The sequence below is a fragment of the Platalea leucorodia genome, assembly GCF_965183815.1.
Source record: "Platalea leucorodia genome assembly, chromosome: 24".
NCBI classification, from domain to species: domain Eukaryota; kingdom Metazoa; phylum Chordata; class Aves; order Pelecaniformes; family Threskiornithidae; genus Platalea; species Platalea leucorodia.
Window position 1 is genome coordinate 640,211 of NC_138846.1, and position 19,631 is coordinate 659,841.

Sequence of the window (19,631 nt, forward strand, 5' to 3'; positions counted from 1 at the left end):
GGATGAGGGTGGGTGTGAGGACCGGGGCCTGTGCCCGTCCCTCAGGGAGGGGACCGGCGCTGAGGTTAAGGCCGAGCTCGCCTGCTTCTTCCCGGGGCCAGAGCGCAAAAGCGGGCCTGCGGGGGGCGAGTCCTCCTTCTTTTACCTCAGCCCTTGCGGGGAGAGCCGCTGCTTCCCGCGGGGCGAGCGGCCGCTGGCCCCCGCTGGCCGCGGAGCTGTAGGTGGCGGAGCGCAGGCGCGGGGGTGGGAAGGCGGGAAGGGCGCTCTGCCGGCAGCGCCGCTGCGGCTCCAGCCTGGCGGGATGAGGCGGGCTTGGCTGGCTGCTCTCCCCTTCCTCCTCCTCTTCCTCCTCCTCCTCCTGCTGTTCTCGGTGGTGCCTGACTTCGCCTTAAAGCTAAATGTGCCCCAGAGCGTTGCTGCCCTTCAGCCGGGAGCTCCCGGTTCCCTTTGGGCTAGAGGCTGAGGGGGGCTGTTAGTCCTGGTGAGCGGGCAGCGGTATGGCTGTTGCTCCTGGTGACAAAGGGAGTAGTGTTGAGGGGCGAAAACAAGGCTATGGGGGGCGTTGAGGGGCGAAAACAAGGCTATGGGGGGCGTTGAGGGGAGAAAACAAGGCTATGGGGGGCGTTGAGGGGCGAAAACAAGGCTATGGGGGGCGTTGAGGGGAGAAAACAAGGCTATGGGGGGCGTTGAGGGGAGAAAACAAGGCTATGGGGGGCGTTGAGGGGCGAAAACAAGGCTATGGGGGGCGTTGAGGGGAGAAAACAAGGCTATGGGGGGTGTTGAGGGGCGAAAACAAGGCTATGGGGGGCGTTGAGGGGCGAAAACAAGGCTATGGGGGGCGTTGAGGGGAGAAAACAAGGCTATGGGGGGCGTTGAGGGGCGAAAACAAGGCTATGGGGGGCGTTGAGGGGAGAAAACAAGGCTATGGGGGGCGTTGAGGGGCGAAAACAAGGCTATGGGGGGTGTTGAGGGGCGAAAACAAGGCTATGGGGGGCGTTGAGGGGCGAAAACAAGGCTATGGGGGGCGTTGAGGGGCGAAAACAAGGCTATGGGGGGCGTTGAGGGGCGAAAACAAGGCTATGGGGGGCGTTGAGGGGAGAAAACAAGGCTATGGGGGGTGTTGAGGGGCGAAAACAAGGCTATGGGGGGTGTTGAGGGACCCTCTGGTAACAGGGCTGGAGAATGAAGGGGCCAAGGAAGGGTGTTGGGAGGAGGGGTCAGTGGCTTGTTTTCCTGGGCTAGGGAAAGGTTTGGAGAGCACGAGCGGCCGTCCTGGAAAAAACCCAAACCCCTGAGCTCAGGGTCTTCCCGTGGGGTGGCGGGCATGGCTGTGCCCTCTGCCTGTGAGACAGAAGGCTCTCGCCTCGTTTAAAAGCACCGGAGTCGGAGGGGCCACTGCGATCTGACGGGGTGGTGGAGGGGATCCCATCTGCTGAGCCGTGGGACGCCGGTTTGCGTGGGCAGGGCAGGGCTGGTTTGCTTTCTGGGCTCTTACCGTTGGCCGGCGTCAACATCAAGACTTGGAGAAGAGGGACCATCAACTCTTGGCCTGGGCAACTTTGGATCTCGATACGTGAGCTGTCGTGAGCGACCTCTACCCAGCACTGAGATGAATGCATTAAAGCAGGTTACTACAGGAATAAATACTAAAAAAGGGAGTGTTTTAATGACAATATAAACCTGCATCTATTTTAGCACTCTGCCACTTCTTGTTTTTAAGCCCCACCTGTGAGTGGAGGGGGGAAAAGCATCCTCCTGTCTTTCAGGCCTTTCTCATGTCACGATATAGTCACTGTCAAGCCCGTTGATGAGAACGGTGCCATTTGTTCCCAAAAAGCTTTGGTGTCTGCTCAGTCTTCACAAGGCAGAAAGCTAAGCAGTGTTGTGACAGCTGAGGAATGTGGTACGTAGAAAAGTAAAAATTCGTAGAGCAGAGGGTTGTACACAGAGATGTAAGGTTTTAGAAAGAAGAACAATTTAATTATTCTGTTGAAAAAACTATGGTTTGTGATAGCATGTTATTCAGGCTCTGTAAGACAGGAAGCCATCTATTTGTTCTTTATTATTTTCAGTAGTACTAGTTTTTCACAAGTTTTGAAGCCAGTAGGAGCTTGTTGTTCTATGATTGCTTGTTCTCTTGTTGTAGCGAGAGGCCATTTACTCCCTTGGGATGTCATTGCTGATATGATAGACAGTACTGAAATTCTCTCCCGAACTCGAGAACTCTGTGTGGATGATTCTTCCCTGGAGTTGGCTGCGAGAGCTCTGGACGTCGAAGGTATGAGAATCGTAATCGTTACTTGTGAGATAAGCTCTCCTGCTATAATTCCAAAGTTGTAACTCTTCCTCCTGAGAAAGAAATGCTTCTTGTTGTCATATTTAAAGGGAAAGGAAGTTTGGGTTTACTATGTCCGCTAGCAAGAATCCATGAGTTTTAGTCTCTGTGCGAATTCTCCTTTCTGTAGGTGATGATCAGATTCCTGTAATTTGTAAACTGACCTTTTTGCAGAATTAAAACTTCCCCTTGGACATCATAAGCTTGAACTTCGTGCTCAAGTTATTGCGCCTGGTGGGTCTGACCTTCTTCCAGTGGCCTGGAGGTGAAGACAGCCACTGTGGGAGCAGTGCGGTTGGGACAGAGCGATCTTGTCTTTGTTCATGAGACTATCCTTCTAAATAGAGTTCCGGCTAGATCTTATGTCCCGATACATGGCCATCCTCTTTCCCAAGTATAACCAACCTGATTTGTAGTAAAAGAGACTGTGAGTAAAAGAGACTGTAAAGGGAAACAGGAAATTTTGGGGTCCAATTCCGAGTTTCTCCGCTTTAACTTCTTGGAGTAGTTACTTGGGCTCTTTGAGGACGTCCATGTTCTCTTTTAATAAAATGGAAATCGTGAAAGAATTCCTGTACAAGAGCAAAGATGTTCACATGCGAGCTGCATCTGGTCTTCCTAATTACACTATCTATGTTGTAGAAGCTGGATTTTTAGGTAATAAGAAAATGAAAACTTGATTGTAAAACTCTCACTTTTTTTTTTAAATCAGGAACATACTTCTTTAAAATATAATTGCATCCATTACGTTGGCAGTGGGCATCTAAAGGCAAAAGCAGACTGCATCTTTTCAAGTGCATTGATTTGAAAATTGAAGTTGGCTTTTCTCCATTTGATGGGCTGCTCTCGAAATCAGAGTAATTAACTAAACGAAAGATTAACAACAGAAAATGGGCCTCGGAGCTTGGAAAGGATGTGTCATGATTGCCTTCGTGCCGCTTGCTGAACTATTTTTGTTGGAGAGTGTTTGGATTCAAGAATTAGTTTTTACATGGTACTGGATACTTCGGAGGATGAATAATGAGAGCCTTTCTGCTTCAGTCACTAATTCCTATCCAGAAAAGTTTCACAGTGCCCGTAAGTGCTGGCTGCCTCACGGCTGTCCTCCTCCATTCTGCGCTGAAATCTGTTTATTGGCAGCAGAAAGATGTCTCCGTTACAGAAATTAGCACCACTGGCACTCTCATTGCTCTGGGACAAAACGTGATGCAAACTTCTGGTTTCCAAGCCAATTTGGAGTGCTTCTGTTATTAATTGGCAGATTAATAACTTTTGATAATAGAGTTTTCTTAATGAAAAATGCGTTACCACCATTAGTTGCTGTTGATGGTTCTCGGGAGCAAACCACGTGTTTTATTTCAGGTTTCCCTTAGCCAGGAGACAGGTGGATCCTGGAAGCGAAGCGAGAGTATGTGATCGCTGTGGAAGTTTATGACACGGGCAGCACTAAAGTGTATTTATCTGATGTGAATATGTGTTTAGTTAACAACGAGCCGCTGCCAAAGGGACTGCCATGATGAACTGTGTTACAGATATTTAGCGCTAATAAGGAAATGAGGGAGAAAGAGAGAGAGAGAAGGAAATTAACTCTTGCTGTGGTGTTATCTCAGTCTCTCACACATTTCTATTCACGTTTCATCCTCACCAGTCGTCTTCCTGTGTTACAAACCCCTACAGAAATGCTCAATTCTGCGAGTGCTTGTGGAAAATGCATCAGGTTTTCCTTGGAAGGGGACACGATTTTCACTGATCTCTGTCAATTTGCAGAACCTGAGAATAACTCGCTATTTTTCTAAAGAGTATTTTGAAAAGCTCCTGTCTTCTCATAATGGGTCTTACCTTATAGTTCAGGTCCTGAAAGATGGCATCACAGGGATAAAAGCTGAACTGGTTTCTATTCTTCTACAGGAAAGAGGCAAAGGTGGTAGTAATTTTCACCAGAATTTTTTTTTTCTAGTCCCTCGGGTCATATAATAATACCCTTGTTCACACCTATGTGGAAGGAACTGCTCTGTGGTTCAAGTTATGTCCTATTTCTCCTGTGAGAGCAAGTTACTCTCTACAAGGTTTTTGTAGGCAATGCCTTCCGCAGTTTCTGCAGCTGTGAGCAGTCCAGGAGGCAAATCGGACTCCCTCAGAAACGTGAGAAACCAGGCACTTTGATAGAAAGGCCGGGAAAAATTGAATTACAGCAGCGACTCTTGGAACTTTCTGCTCTGGCGTCCGAGCAGCAGCAGCTCTTACCTGAGCTGCGTGCAGCATGGCTTCTTCTTACCTAGACCACGTGCAGGTCCATGACACGCTTGCTCTTTGCCAAGCCATGTTCTTGCAAACAATTTCCAGACAAAGTTTTGGAGCGAGGGTGTTCCAGGGACCATTCTCCATAGGTGAATTAGATGTAGGTTTTGAAGCTGATGAGTTTCAAAGCAGAAGCAAGTTATTCCATGCCAACTGGCCTCAGCACCTGGGAATGTAAATTAAATGTGTTCAGGAACTAATATAAATGTAGCCACAGACTCCTGTCTCTAATTTTATACAGAGCAGAATATTTTGGAGGCAATCCAGCGTGTTATAATGTGCGACACGTTCATTACCTCAAAAAAGAAGCAACTGATTTCAGATACGTGTTTTTTAAGCTTACGTCCTAAGCAATCAGTACAAATCTTCTTCGCAGGATTTCAGACCTGTTCAGGCTTGCACAAAGTGCCTGGTTCTGTTACCTGTCATTTGTGAATGGTTAAAAGCGCGAGCTTTCTCGTTTTGATGGTCAGCTACTTTGCTTGAAAGAGTCCTTCCTTTTCCCCCCGTCTGTTTGTAGGATGGCTCTGAGGTTTACTTCCCCATACCAGTCAGCCATGAGCAGGAGGTGAAGATTTACCTTCCCATCAAGCTGTCACCTTCTTTCCTTGTGTTTCCACACCATCCCATGGAAGTCTTCTACTGATAGAAACTTCAGGTGAAGTAGACTATGGATAGAAAAATCATGAAGGCTTTCTTGGTGTGGGAACCTCTTCCAGAAGGAGAGTTAGTTAAAAACGTCTAGCCGATAGAGGCTCAAGGAGAATCCTGAGCACTGAACGGGCCAAAACACTCTCATTTTCCTTCTTTAGCCTTGTAACAGCTCTACTCCCACGCTGCTCTCTCTTTAGCTCCCTCCAGCAAACGCGTTTTTTGTTGATAAGTCAGGTACTCTTTTCCTTTCTCCAGAGATGCCATGCTCCTGTCCTCAAGCGTTCTTCCTCCCCGCCATGCTTTTCCTCTGTCTTCCTCTCTCGTGTCTGTTTGTTGTCTTGCTCTTTGGTCACATGCCCGTATTCCCGGGTCATTTGCTGTTCACTTGGCTGTGCATCATCAAAGTTCGCTGGATTTTTGAGCTGTTGACAGTGCTGTGTAAGTGTAAGAAGAGGCAAGAGAGACCCACTTTTTCCCTGTTCTTTCGCAAGTTTTGGTCCTTAGTTACCTGGGGTAAATGGTCTCCCTGTGTCTTGGCTGGAAACATGGAATTTATTTGGTTTTACTTGAGTTGTAAAATAAATCTACATGCTTTTCATTTTACTTCTGACAGTCTGTTGTGAGACGTAATAGAAGTTCGCAGAGTACTTTGAGATCCTTGGCTAAAAAAGTTACAGGAGTGCTGCTGGTGGTTTTGGTTGGGTTTTGGTTTGGTTTTTTTTTATGCTGTTACTCCGTAGCTAAGCTAGTACTGCTCGCTTTGTTACAGGAAATAATCTTGTGTTGAATTGTGTGGGCTGAGCCCAGTGAAGCTTTTCTTACGTCAGATCAATGTAGTCGCCTACCAATGATCAACGTTGATTTGAGCAATGGCTTTTGGGCTTTTGAGTACAATATCTCCTTTCTGTAAATGTAACTTCTCTGTAACAGAGACACAAATGTGTATTTTCTTCAGTTATTATGTCTTTGCCTCTTTGCTTTCATTATAGATCATCCCTTCGCAGCCTGAATTTTTAAGCCTGGAGATTTATGATCTGTGTTTGGGATTCCTGGGACCAGTTAGAGCCTACCTGCCTGTGTCTGACTTGCGTGAGTTGGAGCTGGATCTCACTGATAAGGCGATGCAGTCTTAGGGAAGCTCAAATGCTTCTAAAACCGAACGTGGTAGGATGTATTTCCCTGCCCACAGAGAGGAGGCAGCACCAAGACAGGTTTTAGGATTGAGCACCCAGAGCAGGACATGGATATAGAGCCCTCAAGGAAGAATATATGAAGCACTCTCTTCCTTTCTCCTCTCCCCTTCTCTTTTTAATCGAGCTTGAGATCGCAAGTCTCTTGTTACTGTTCGAGTCCTGGGTTTTCAGCAACTTCCCTTGCGGATTAAATACTTCAAGCACGTGAAGCTGAAGCTGCAAGCAGCGTGTCCTGTCGTTACACTTGTGTGAGCGTTGCAGTTGGCAGGTTGGAGCACTCTTTACTGACTGATAACATTCACCTTGTGTTGAAAAAACCAGAACTGATAATTACAGAAGAAAACCTATTTGCAACCCCCTTGCTATTCGCTGGCTCAGTGTGTAAATGCGGGTAGAGGGCACGAAAGGTGTCAGGACTGTAATTGCCAGCTTGCGCAGTGAGTTCTCAGGAGAATCTCCACTTACCCTTCTGCAAAGTGGTAATGAATTTCTAGATAACTTTTTTGGCAGGTTGTGGCAATTCACTCGTATTTATAAAGCTCTTTGAGATCCCTGGTTGCAGGACTAAAATGTTATTTCATCTCCCACTGCCTATGTTTCAGTGTTACCACATGGGCACATGAAACACAGCTGAAAGTGATATCTCTCTGCGTGAATTCAGACCTGGTAGCTCAGTCCGCAAATTTTCTTTTGACAGAGGAATTGATTCCCTCACACTTACTGCATTTATTAGATGGTATTTTGCCACGTGGAGCTCTGTGCGTCCTCTATCTAGGACGATGGATATCTCAGAGTTCAAGCCTCAATAGTAGTCACAGCTTGCCTATGAGACAGTTCCTGCCTGGGTTCTCTCTTAGTTATCGTGCAGGAAATAAATGAACGGTGAAGTCATGGTAAGGTTTCTTCCCAGGCAAATGGAAGGAGTGGGAGAATATTCTGAATTGTACGTACTTCGAGCTACGAACTAGTAGCTATGGCCCGGGATGAGATGGGAAGAAGATTTACTTCTGCTGCTCAGAAAGTCGAGCTAAGAGTGCACAGCTTTTAAAGCTGCTCACCTTTGAGTGTTTCTGACCCACCGTGGAATCCTTTTTCCCAAAGTTCTTTAAGAAAAAAAAAAAATCCCACTTACGATGCTGTTCTGAAGGCTCAAGGTTTTATATCTCTTGAATTCATATAAAAGAGATTCTATAAATAATTGTTGTCAGGGACCATTGATAGCATTTCTGTATTTTGGCAAAGTATCCATTGTTTTCTCCTAATCCTTTCATTCAGGAGGCAGAATCACTTCCCTCACGAGAAATCTCTGTAATAAATCTGTTCCGAGATCTCCTTAGCCAGGCTCATGCGATTCAACGCTAACAGGCCTGGTATTCTGTCTAGTGATGTTTCACAAAAAAGAAATGTCTGTAACATTTTACAGCAGAATATTTTCCCTTTTAGCAGGTCTTTCCTCCATTTAAACCGATTCCAAAGAAAATCACTCTTATTCCACACAATATGATGCAGGTGAGCATTATTTCTTCTGAACTAATCAGAATTTTTCACTCCCCTTCACCCATTGCTTCCTTTCCCCCTCAGTACTGGGATATTTCAGGGGAGGCGTGCAACAGGCAACCGGAGACATTAATTCCCTAAACCCCAGGGTTTAGATTTGCTAATATATGTATGTTTTCCTCAGTGAAGAGCTTGTGTTTTATTTAAATATACTTCAGGTGATGTCGGAAGGTGGCCCCAGCCACAGTCCATCATCCACTTCTCTGTCACGAGCTGCTCCGTTGCCGAGGTTAACTGGCTTGGATGAGTAACGGGAAGGACAGTCGGAACAGCTGTGACACGCGGTGCTATCCGGGTGGTTAGTGAAGACACAGGAAAAGTGACTGGTTTTTCACAGGTGTCTTTCCATCGTATTCTTTCCTGTCTCATCCTTTCCCTTCCCCTTGGAAAGAATGTTAATGGTTTGTCTTGGTTGCCTTGACCTTGAAAAGCTGGCCTTGGAAAAAACTCCCATTAATGGCATATTTGATCTCGTATTGTACCGTGACAGCTAAGGGGAAGAGGTAATTGTAAAATGGCCGTTTCAGTTTAACTTGTTCCCTGTTGTAAACAAGAGATGAGGCTGTTTGTTACATCATGGGTGGGAAGCTGCTCTTTCTCTGGGTGGTTTTTCTTTTTTCTTGCTTTCTGGTGCCCCCAGCGGGATAGTGTTAAAGGCAATATTCAATCCGTGAGAGAAGTCAGAGAGCTTTAAAAGAAATCTAAGCGTGTTAGTTTTGTCAGCAGGTACCAGCATTGTACAGGAGACGGTTTGGAAACGGCGAGCTGGTGTGGCAATGCAACCACCGACTCGGCGGCTCCTGGAGACGTGGTAGCCAACCCTTCCCCGCTTGGCAAAAACCGGCCGAGCCCTTAACCAGGACATAGAATCATAGAATCATAGAATCGTCAAGGTTGGAAAAGACCCTTAAGATCATCGAGTCCAACCGTTAACCTATCACTGCCAAGTCCATCTATACCATGTCCTCGAGCACCACATCTATCCGTTCTTTAAATACCTGCAGGGATGGAGACTCAACCACTTCCCTGGGCAGCCTGGGCCAGTGCTTGACCACCCTCTCAGTGAAGAAGTTTTTCCTAGTATCCAACCCAACCCTGCCCTGGCGCAGCTCGAGGCCGTTCCCTCTCGTCCCATCGCTTGTTCCTGGGGAGCAGAGACCGACCCCCCCGGCTCCAGCCTCCTTTCAGGCCGTTGCAGAGAGCGATGAGGGCTCCCCTCAGCCTCCTCTTCTCCAGGCTGAGCCCCCCCAGCTCCCCCAGCCGCTCCTCCCCAGCCTTGTGCTCCAGCCCCTGCCCCAGCCTCGCTGCCCTGCTCTGGCCACGCTCCAGCCCCTCCATGGCCGCCTTGGGGTGCGGGGCCCAGCGCTGAGCACAGCATTCAAGGGGCGGCCTCACCAGTGCCCAGTGCAGGGGGACCATCCCTGCCCTGCTCCTGCTGGCCACACCGTTCCTGACACAAGCCAGGATGCCACTGGCCCTCTTGGCCACCTGGGCACCCTGCTGGCTCGTGTCCAGCGGCTGTCGACCAGCACCCCCAGGCCCTTTCCCGCCGGGCAGCTCCCAGCCGCTCTCCCCACGCCTGCAGCGGTGCCTGGGGTTGCTGTGCCCCCAGGGCAGGACCCGGCCCTCAGCCTGGCTGCCCCTCACCCGGTGGCCTGGGCCATCGACCCGGCCTGGCCAGGGCCCTCTGCAGAGCCTCCCTCCCTCCAGCAGCTCGACACTTCCACCCAACATGGACAGTTCTTTTCAGAAGTGGAGCTATAGACCACTTCAAGCTGTTTAGTTTCTTCAGATGTCTCAAAGCTTAGTTGTTTTATTTTTGCAGGATCAATTAGAAGTAATTCAGTTAAAAGCAATAAGAGTTCACGTACCTGCCACAAAACTTATGAGTATTGTGGCCAATACTGAAAACTTCTGTTGGCCAGAAGGATACTCACCCTAATGGGCTACTGCAACGAGTAACTTACTGTGGGTTTAAACCCTGAGGTAGGCATTTACTTGAGTGATGCAATCAGTCAAAAGAACTTCTTCAGTTCTCTAATTCAGTAATTGTAGCATGCTAAAGCGAGTACTGCTGCTGGCTTATGAAAGAGAAGCAACAGCCTCGTCCAGCTCTTCAGGCCGGCTGCTTTAGCCCCGTTGGCCTAACGCGAGGAATTCAAGCGTTGTAGCGGGCCGGAGCTCTGCGCTGAACTGCAGTCGGGGTCTGGGAAGGACTGCGGAGCGTGCAGGGGAGGGCAGCGGCAAAGAAGCGGGGCTTAGCGAGGAGCAGCCTAGAAGTGCCAGAACACAAACGCCCGCAGCAGCGGTACTGACCTCCGTGTTATAGCTCACACGTGCACGGTGCTTTCTGGAATTCCTTTGTAGAAATTTAGAATGCTGTCGCGTGCTTTGGGAATCGATTGGTGGTGGGAAGAGGATAGGATCTTTTCACTGAAGTTAGTCATTTAATCGAGGGAGAGGAGGGTTTGGTTTGTACTTTAAAGGACTACAGAGAATATAATACTACTGGTGATAAGTTTATGATGCGTGTATCATCATTCCCCTTCCGCTCCCAATTTTTAAGCGTTCGCATTCAATTTGTAATGACGTATAACGTGACCTAATGATTTTTCTGTGCTTGCTCTGCCACCTAACCCTCACCCTTGCCAGAGCCCAGGTCCCCCCAAGCCCCCAGGGCGCTCTGGACAGAAGCAGGCGTTGGAAAAGCCCAGCAAATGCCAGGGGGCTCTGTGGAATGCAGCAGGGCCTCACACGGGCATCAGAAAAACCTGGCGAAGCTTCTGGGATACTGTAGAAAACAGCAGGGCCCTGCGTCCCTCTGGTTTGCCTGGGGCCTTCACGGGGCTTTTCCAGGGCCCAGCCGCCCTCCAGAATTTCCTTGGGCCCTCGCCGAGCTTTGCCGATGCCCGGGCGGTTCCCTGCTGCACTCCAGAGCGCCCTGGGACCTTCGCCAGGTGAAACAGGGTGCAACCAGCAGCAGCAGAGGAGGAGATGAGGAATCCTGGCTTGGAAACGTGGTTCTGGTAAGAAAGGCACAGCGTTCCCTCCAGCGCGGCCCGGGATTTCTCAGCTGTCACCGCCGTGCTGTTGAGCGGGGTCCAACAACTGGCCAGACCAGGCCACACGGCCCAGCCACGCTCCGTGAGCGGCCGCTGCCTCCCTGCCCAAAGCTCAGGGCAGAAATCAACCTCTCGCTCCTTGCAGGTCCTCATCGTGCCGCCACCTCGCCCCCAGGGAAAGCACAAACCGATGCCCGACAACGCAGCCGCAGCAGCATTGATTTATGGCCGTGAAGAGAAATCTTATATGAGGGCTTGGAGCTGTCAGGAAAGCCGGTGCAAGGTACCAGCCCTTCTGGGCCTTTCTTTTCCTCTTCTATTTATTTTATTGGTAATGAAGTGATTTATTTTACTGACTGTATGCTCGTTAGCTGCTTCTGAAGGCAGCCAGGAGCCTCCAGGACTTCCTGGTAAAAGAAAGGCAGGCTTCTTTCATGGTCTTCATTTTATTACAAAATCCTCAGTACCTCAACGCACCTCAACCCTTAACAGAGCAACCAGAAAGAACAGAACCACAGCCATTAACTGCTCGCCAAAATACAACGGGGCTTCCTAGAGAGCAAAGCATGGACAGGGACCTCCCGTGCCTCACCCACCAAAGCAGCAGCTCTAACAAGCTCTATCAAAAGGAGCTCTGGTTTTGGCACTCGACAGAGCTCCCTCCCGCAGGTGTTTCAGCAAGACGGGCAGCACTTGGAGGAAGGGGGGCCCTGAGATTTAATCCGTTGGAGAAGACTGCAGCAGGCAGAGCGCCGTTCGGCTGAACGGAGGCTGGAAGGCAGCACAGACGCCAGAAACGCTGCGGAGCTGCACCCCCCGCAAACAAGCGCCGCTGGGTGTGAACAGACGCCCTGGCGCTACGTCCGCAACGGCTCTCTGCTCCGAATATGCAGACGAGGAGGTTTGGCTGTGGGAGTTGGGGATTTTTGGTTGTTTTTTGTTTGTTTGCTTGTTTCTTTTTTTAAAACGTAGAAGACAACGCATCACTGCCACTGCAGCGATGGATTCCCTCTCGCTGACGGGGCTGACGCGTAGCCCAGGCAGCGCTTTGCAGCGTGCCTGTTGCTGATCCCAACGCACCTGCTCTTCTGGGTGGGTTAACGCTTGTTCTTTCCTGAGCTCTGGGGCGCTGGTGGCATTTGACTTTGCTCAGTTCTTTTTGGTTTTGGGGGTGTCATACTTTCTCTTGCTCGAGTACCACAGCAGCAACGGGATCCCGATGGAGGGCAAGGTCATCACACCAAAAGCTGCCCAGTCCAGCTAGAAGGAGAAATTATTAGAAGTCAAAACAAATCATGCACAAATGAGTCTGACTGACAGCCATCAGATCTTCTACTCTCAAAGCTTCTGGCTCAAATCCCACAGTGCCAGCTCCTTCACAGAGGTAGCTGGGATGAAAACTCTTTGCCTTTTTTTTTTTGTGGTACTCTTCTGGACAACTGATACGGATTAATTGCAATCTACGTTGGAGTTTTCCCGGTGACCGTAGTAGAACCCAAACACGCCGCAAGCTGGCAAAAAGCCACTGTGCTGGGGTTGCACAGTTGCTGCAGTACAATTTCAATTTCCAGCCGCGAGGTACTTACAAAGTGAGGGGAGAACCTCCTGTCAAACTCCCGCTGAGCCAAGATTCCTCCCTGCCCAGGAGCACTAGTGAAACCAACCTGAAAAAGGCAGGGGGAAAAAAGATTTTGCCACCTTTCCTTCTTGCAACAGAGCCTGTGCAGTATAAGAGCGCAGGGACACGCATCATCCCCCAACAAGCAGCTCGAAGAGCGCGGTCGGGCGTATCTGCTGTCCGATTTGGGCAAGGATCCTATAAAGAGTCAACTCACCACAACCTGTCCCCCCTCCTGTGCCAGGTACGTGATGGTAGCAGAGGTGAAGTTGAAGTAACCAGCTTTGAGGGGCCGCAGGACCACAGTGTGGGACACGTTGCTCGCTCTGAGGGCCGTAAGTTAAGGAAAATAGTTGCATTTCGTCAAAGGAAGAAAAGTGAGGAGATAGGTAGAGAGCGGTCTCGAACCAAGTGGAAAAGTCCCTCCTGATGACAGATCCGAGTCCTCTGGTTACAGACATCCAGACCCATCCAAGGCGCATCCAGCTGCTCCTTCCCAGGCAGAGGAATTCCACAGGGCCCTAACCCTGTTTGCAAGGAACTTTTTTTATTTTACACAGCACCTTCAAGGAGAACAGAGGTTTGCATTCAATACCCTGCCCAGGGTCTGGCATGCTGGAATTTCAGCGACAACGAATGAAGACAGGAGAGCTACAGGATGCTTGGGGGGAAGAAGGAGCGTTGGGGGAAATGTCAAACCATGAAAAAGATACGGAGCGATCCTGTCCCACTTGACGTTGAGCATCCCAGAGACAATGCCAAAATCTTCTGGGGGGAAAGAATCATCCGACAGCTCCACATCTAAAGCAGCGCTAAAGGCGAGAAAGAGATGAGAAAAGAATCTTAGACTTGGCATTCCTCTCACGGGGGACTGCACCAAAGAGCGATGACGGTTCCGTACTGACAGTTCAGCAGCTGGAAGAACTGATTTTTGAAACGTAAAAAAGGCACTAGTGGAAGATGGGGAGGAAAGGCGAAGTGTATTACAGGGAGACTGCAGAAAGAGGAAGGCAAAGCTGAGAGAAACTGCAAAAACAAACAAACAAGACAGGAAACCAGATGAGAAAGAGCTCACAAAGGCAAGAAAGGGAGGCTGCGTGCCTGGGGAGCGGAGCATCACAAGACACAAAAGTAACTACACCATGCTGGGCCAACAGCTAGAGCAGCCACGAGGCGAAAGCAGGGAAACGGAACAGGAAGAAAAAGGCAAATTGCAGGGTCAAACCTTCACGCAGCGGTGGTAAGCTCGGAGTTAGGGGGAGCAAAGGTAACAGCACATCGTGGAGCCGAGAAATAGCCTCAGACACACGCACGCGACGTTTGCTCCTGGTCAGCATCAGAAGCCTGGACAAGGCTTACCTGGAGCCAACGTTGTAGATGTTGTACTGCAAAGTCAAGTCCTTCCCCTCCACCGCGTATCTGTTTAAGAGAGATTTGGAAGCCAGGAGCCTGGCGCCTTCCTCACAGTGGGCCACATAAAACAGGGCAAACACGGCGAGAATCGGGAGCTTCATCTAGAAGCAAAAGAAAATGGAATGTCATTGATGATTTAATTGCAAAAAGAACACGAACAGGACAACTAAAGAAGGGAATGCGGGCATTCATGTGTAGTGAGACACAAACAGCTGTAGAATTCACAGCAATATTGATCAAGGATTATCACAAGCTGGCAGAAAGTTACCCTGGCTCCACGCAAGCCTGCAACTGCCCCTGAAATGCCTGTGCGCTTTCCTGCGAGGATTTAGGAAGTGGCACAGCAGCGTCCCAGATCTGCAGGCATGGAAGAAGAGAGGACGGGTTTTCTCCCTTCTCAAAGCCCCGGCAAGCATCACTCCCCTTTATCGCATCTCGGCAATTGGCAAAGGGCTCGGATCACAAAGCCTCTTCAGAGCAAAAAGCTTTGGCAATTAACGGTTTCAGCAGTTTTAGCAATTAACGGTTAATTGCCACTGCAAAGCATGGCAGCTTTCTAGCACTGTCTTATACAACAGAGTCAGCTCTTCTCCCCAGCAAATTCTCTGTTCTTCCCATGAAGTACTAGCTCCTTTCCAACATTTGTTATTCTTTCCTATTTCCAGCCACCGAGGTACCACCAACTCCCTCCAGCGGCCTTTTGGTCCCCAGAAGTCCCTGCTTCAGGCCACGTGTCCCAGTTCCCCCAAAGCCCAGCATCTCCGGAGCTGCCTCGCTGGGAGGACATGGAAACCTCGCGGTCAGTATCTACGCAACCCCTTCGGAAGCTTGGTAGTGCTTTTAAGCGCAAAAACTGCTCCCAGGTCAGAGGACCTTCCCCTCCCCTCAGTACTCCCCAGCATTTCCACCCCAGGCTGCTCCTACCCATCCGCACAGCCCTGAGACCCAAAGGAAAGCACAGAGATACCACAGAATCGTTAAGGTTGGAAAAGATCTTTAAGGTCATCGAGTCCAACCGCTAACCCAGCGCTGCCAAGGCCACCACTAACCCGTGTCCCCAAGCACCACATCTCCCCGGCTTTTAAATCCCTCCAGGGGTGGGGACTCAGCCCCTGCCCTGGGCAGCCTGGGCCAGGGCCCGACAGCCCTTTGGGGGAAGGAATGTTCCCTAATACCCAACCCAACCCTGCCCTGGCGCAGCTTGAGGCCGTTCCCTCTCGTCCCATCGCTTGTTCCTGGGGAGCAGAGACCGACCCCCCCGGCTCCAGCCTCCTCTCAGGCCGTTGCAGAGAGCGATGAGGGCTCCCCTCAGCCTCCTCTTCTCCAGGCTGAGCCCCCCCAGCCCCCCCAGCCGCTCCTCCCCAGCCTTGTGCTCCAGCCCCTGCCCCAGCCTCGCTGCCCTGCTCTGGCCACGCTCCAGCCCCTCCATGGCCGCCTTGGGGTGCGGGGCCCAGCGCTGAGCACAGCATTCGAGGGGCGGCCTCCCCAGTGCCCAGCACAGGGGGACGATCCCTGCCCTGCTCCTGCTGGCCACACCGTTCCTGACACAAGCCAGGGTGCCACTGGCCCTCTTGGCCACCTGGGCACCCTGCTGGCTCATGTCCAGCGGCTGTCGACCAGCACCCCCAGGCCCTTTCCCGCCGGGCAGCTCCCAGCCGCTCTCCCCACGCCTGCAGCGGTGCCCGGGGTTGTGGTGCCCCCAGGGCAGGACCCGGCCCTGAGCCTGGCTGCCCCTCACATCGCTCCACACACAACAAAGGAACCCCCCGCTGCCTGCAGCAGCCCCCGCCCGCTCCCTCACCTCCCCTCAGAGCCCACCTCACCCCCACGGACGCTTCCCAGGATCCCCCCACGCCTGAAACCCGGGGCTGCGCCACCGAGCTCCCCCTTCGCGACCACCGAGCCCCCCCTTGGCGGCCCGCGGCCCTCACCGTCGCTGCCCCGCGGAAGGCCGAGTCAGCGCAGCGGCAGCGGAAGTACCGGCAGAACGCAACATGGCGCCGCAGCGGCGCCCCGCGGCACGCTGGGAAATGTAGTCCTCCAGCGGGGGGGGCGGACTCCGCGCCTGCGCAGAGCGGCCTCCCCGCGGCCCTGCGGCTTCCCCCGGGGGCAGGGGCTGAGCCGCCCCCCCGAGGCGCTGTCCCCAAAGCAGGGGTCTGCTACCGGCGTGCAAAAAGCCGAATAACGCACACAGCCCAGATATTTCTTTATTTCATGCCTGCGCAGAGATGGGTGCCTGGTCGCTCCACACAGCCAGCACCCCTTGGCGCACACAGCGATGTTTTATACGTCCCGAGTAGCCGTTATCAGTGTTTTTACCATTCTCCTTATTCATCCTTGCTTCTATCGGGTCTCACAAGCCTCCTCGCCACTTAAGACGTTTTAAATTCACAGCGCACGCTCAGTGGGTAGGGGTCTTTCCTTGGGCCGGGGGCTCCATTACTGGAGGGGTGGGTTTTACTGTGTTAATTAGGATCGTTCGCTCATGGCTCAAGTGATTCTCACTTCGGCTTTACCACCAGCCTGGTTTCCTCATGCTTATCTTGGGATTTCCTTGCTTGACTGTTTTACAGTGTCCTCCTCTCAGGCCAGGTCTCGCTAACTCTTTACAGAGGTTGATGAACGTCCTCTGCCTTAACATCCTTTGCCTTATTTCTCGCATATCTCCAACAGAAGCCCCTGCAAAACACTAGCTTTTAGTCCAAAAACACTGCTTACAAACCCTCCGGGGGAGAACACAGAGCGCTGCCCCCCACCCCCTGCCCTGCCCTGGGTCTCACAGCCCCGGGGAGGACCCCAAGCCCTGCGACGGAGCTGCCCCGAGCAGGGCAGGACCTGGAGCGGCTGAAGGAATGCCAGGACTCAGTTTCCCGTTAGGCAGAAGGGAACAAGTGGCCTGAACCTGTGATTTGGGTTTGCTGGAGGCTCGTTGCTGAAGTCAGCGCTTTGGGAGAGAAGACAACAAAGCTGCCAAGCAAAGATGTAATGCAGGAACCAGAAAAAACCCATACCTCCCCTCCTCCTTTGACTACTCCTGTTTCTCTCCATCTGTTCTTCAGGTCGGCGTGATTCGCCTCTCATCTCCTTCTTGAAGAGCTCTGGGAACAAGGCGGGAAAGAGGCGCCCTCCCCGCGTTGCCTTCAGTTAGTGACAAGGACGTAGAGCAGAAGCCCGATGACCAGCATGGCTCGGAGGAGCGCTCCAACGAGGAGCAGCAGCACGCCTAAGATGAAGATGGCCAGCAGCTCTGCCCAGCTCAGCAGCGCTGCCGACTGCATAGAGGCTCTGCAGAGCGATGAGGAAGAAGAGGATGAGAGCAGGGAGGAGGATCTGGGTTAAATTCCCCAGACATCAGGTGGGATGTCTCTCCTAGTGCGCAGACCCCAAAACTTCAGGTATTAGGGACGCCCTGTTTACCTAACCCCACACCAGAGAGGCTCCACCCTTCTGTTTCCGACAGATTAGGAAATGTCCTGACCTCCCTCTTGCAAAACCAATAGCAAAACTGAAAGCCACTGGGCCCGATTTTTAGCGCTGGAGGAAGCCTTGAGAAGTTGCCTGTTCCCATGTTTCTCAGGCCGTTGCCCGCAGACCTCTGGTGAGAGAAGGGCCACAAATCCACTCCTCCACACATTCCTCCTCACGCCCACAGACGAACACCCCACAAATCTGCCTCTCCAGGGCCCCAGCCTCCATGTGCCACCTCATACCCTTACCAAAGCTCCCCACTCCCAACCTTTGCCAGCAGCTCTCCATACACCCACTTTCTTCCTTCCCTGCTGAACCACGCAGAGCTTATCCAAGCTGCAGACCATGGAAAGCATCACAGAGCCTAAAGCAATGTTAGCCGCGCGCCACTCGGACAGTGTAAGCATAGGGTGGGCTTCTCTCTCCCGCACCTCAGCAGGGTTTGCTGCAGTGCCAGGATAGAGCAGGACCCCATCACCCAAACACTGGGAAAATACTCGTCCTTGGCCTAAGAAGCGGAGGGCTTTTAGAATCACAGAATCATGGAATTGTTTGGGTTGGAAAAGACCCTTAAGATCGAGTCCAACCGTTAACCCAGCGCTGCCAAGGCCACCACTAACCCATGTCCCCAAGCACCACATCTCCCCGGCTTTTAAATCCCCCCAGGGGTGGGGACTCAGCCCCTGCCCCGGGCAGCCTGGGCCAGGGCCTGACAGCCCTTTGGGGGAAGGAATGTTCCCTGATACCCAACCCAACCCTGCCCTGGCGCAGCTTGAGGCCGTTCCCTCTCGTCCCATCGCTTGTTCCTGGGGAGCAGAGACCGACCCCCCCGGCTCCAGCCTCCTTTCAGGCCGTTGCAGAGAGCGATGAGGGCTCCCCTCAGCCTCCTCTTCTCCAGGCTGAGCCCCCCCAGCTCCCCCAGCCGCTCCTCCCCAGCCTTGTGCTCCAGCCCCTGCCCCAGCCTCGCTGCCCTGCTCTGGCCACGCTCCAGCCCCTCCATGGCCGCCTTGGGGTGCGGGGCCCAGCGCTGAGCACAGCATTCGAGGGGCGGCCTCACCAGTGCCCAGCGCAGGGGCACCATCACCTCCCTGCTCCTGCTGGCCACACCGTTCCTGACACAAGCCAGGGTGCCATTGGCCCTCTTGGCCACCTGGGCACCCTGCTGGCTCATGTCCAGCGGCTGTCGACCAGCACCCCCAGGCCCTTTCCCGCCGGGCAGCTCCCAGCCGCTCTCCCCACGCCTGCAGCGGTGCCCGGGGTTGTGGTGCCCCCATTGTTTTGACAAAGAAGGGGCTTGATTTTCTCCGCAGAGCCCCTTAACGAAGCAGCAGTTTGCTATCAGAGGTCGCTGCAGCCAATCTACTTCTGTATGTTTTTCTTCCTGGCTAGCAGTCGGTGGGTCCACGTGGGCTGGAAGAGAGCGGGAAACTATGGGGGAGAAAGACAAAGCTTTGTTATTGAGCAGAACAATTTGAGGGGAAAAAAATAAATCAGACAAGCTGGAAACTTTCGTAGGCACAGGGGCTGTGAAAGGGCAAACGGGACGGCGCTGGTGCCCTCCTTCCCGGTAATTAACGGTGAACAACGGGACGGGGCTGAGGACGCGCGCCCTGACAGGAATGGCTGCTGCGGGGACGCCTCACAGCTGCAGGCCGAGGAGCTCTGCTCTCAGGGGACACCGGAGCCTCCGGGGCACCGGGAGGGGCTCGGGTCCGGCCAGGCCGCTCCGCCTCAGCCCCTGAGCCGCCGAAAGGGGCGAGGTGCGGCGGGGAGGCCGCTGCCCCCCCCGGGACTACCGCTCCCAGCATGCCTCGCGGCAGCCCGCCGCTCCCATGGTGCGCTGCGGCGCGGGGCGGGCGAGACCACAGCGCTAATGGGAAGGGGGGGGGTGGACGTTGAGGACTTCCACACGCGATTCTCAGAGAGCTCGATCCGCCGCTCCGCCCGCCTGCGGAGGCGTCGCATCCCGCTCCGGTGTCTCCCAGATGCAACGGGGAGCGCGGCAGGGGAGCGTCCCCGCTGCGGCCGCCCGA

General features: G+C 52.5%; 2 protein-coding genes across 4 annotated transcripts; one reads left to right on the plus strand and one right to left on the minus strand.

The window, feature by feature from the left end:
• Positions 1–398: 398 nt before the first annotated feature.
• NUP210L (nucleoporin 210 like) lies at positions 399–8,284 on the plus strand (the record flags this gene model as incomplete). The annotated part of the gene is given in 10 exon segments (XM_082332738.1): positions 399–471; positions 2,147–2,278; positions 2,510–2,602; positions 2,768–2,992; positions 4,134–4,300; positions 5,154–5,267; positions 6,277–6,417; positions 7,927–7,989; positions 8,196–8,214; positions 8,217–8,284. Coding segments are annotated over 10 exon segments (1,095 nt in total).
• A 1,466-nt stretch (positions 8,285–9,750) lies between these two features.
• On the minus strand, positions 9,751–18,325 carry SSR2 (signal sequence receptor subunit 2). Of its 3 annotated transcripts, none has more exons than XM_082333231.1 (6): positions 17,142–18,325; positions 14,077–14,231; positions 13,431–13,529; positions 12,935–13,043; positions 12,686–12,763; positions 9,751–12,359 (listed from the first exon to the last, which is right to left on the minus strand). In XM_082333231.1, exons 2-6 carry the CDS (start codon positions 14,229–14,231, stop codon positions 12,249–12,251), a joined length of 552 nt encoding a protein of 183 aa, XP_082189357.1. In that variant the 5' UTR covers positions 17,142–18,325; the 3' UTR covers positions 9,751–12,248. The 3 variants fall into 3 exon arrangements, with proteins under 3 accessions (XP_082189357.1, XP_082189356.1, XP_082189358.1); XM_082333230.1 differs by lacking the exon at positions 17,142–18,325 and adding an exon at positions 16,062–16,124; XM_082333232.1 differs by lacking the exon at positions 17,142–18,325 and adding an exon at positions 15,954–16,061.
• Between the last annotated feature and the right edge of the window lie 1,306 nt (positions 18,326–19,631).

Bases quoted from the DNA above. Each gene is read 5' to 3' on its own strand.
- SSR2 (XM_082333231.1), bottom strand. From the start codon at position 14,231: ATGAAGCTCCCGATTCTCGCCGTGTTTGCCCTGTTTTATGTGGCCCAC. The intron at 13,530-14,076 runs GTAAGCCTTGTC...TCTCGCCTTTAG, and splicing joins ATCTACAACGTTGGCTCCAG to CGCTGCTTTAGATGTGGAGC. The intron at 12,764-12,934 runs GTGAGTTGACTC...TGCCTTTTTCAG, and splicing joins AGGAGGGGGGACAGGTTGTG to GTTGGTTTCACTAGTGCTCC.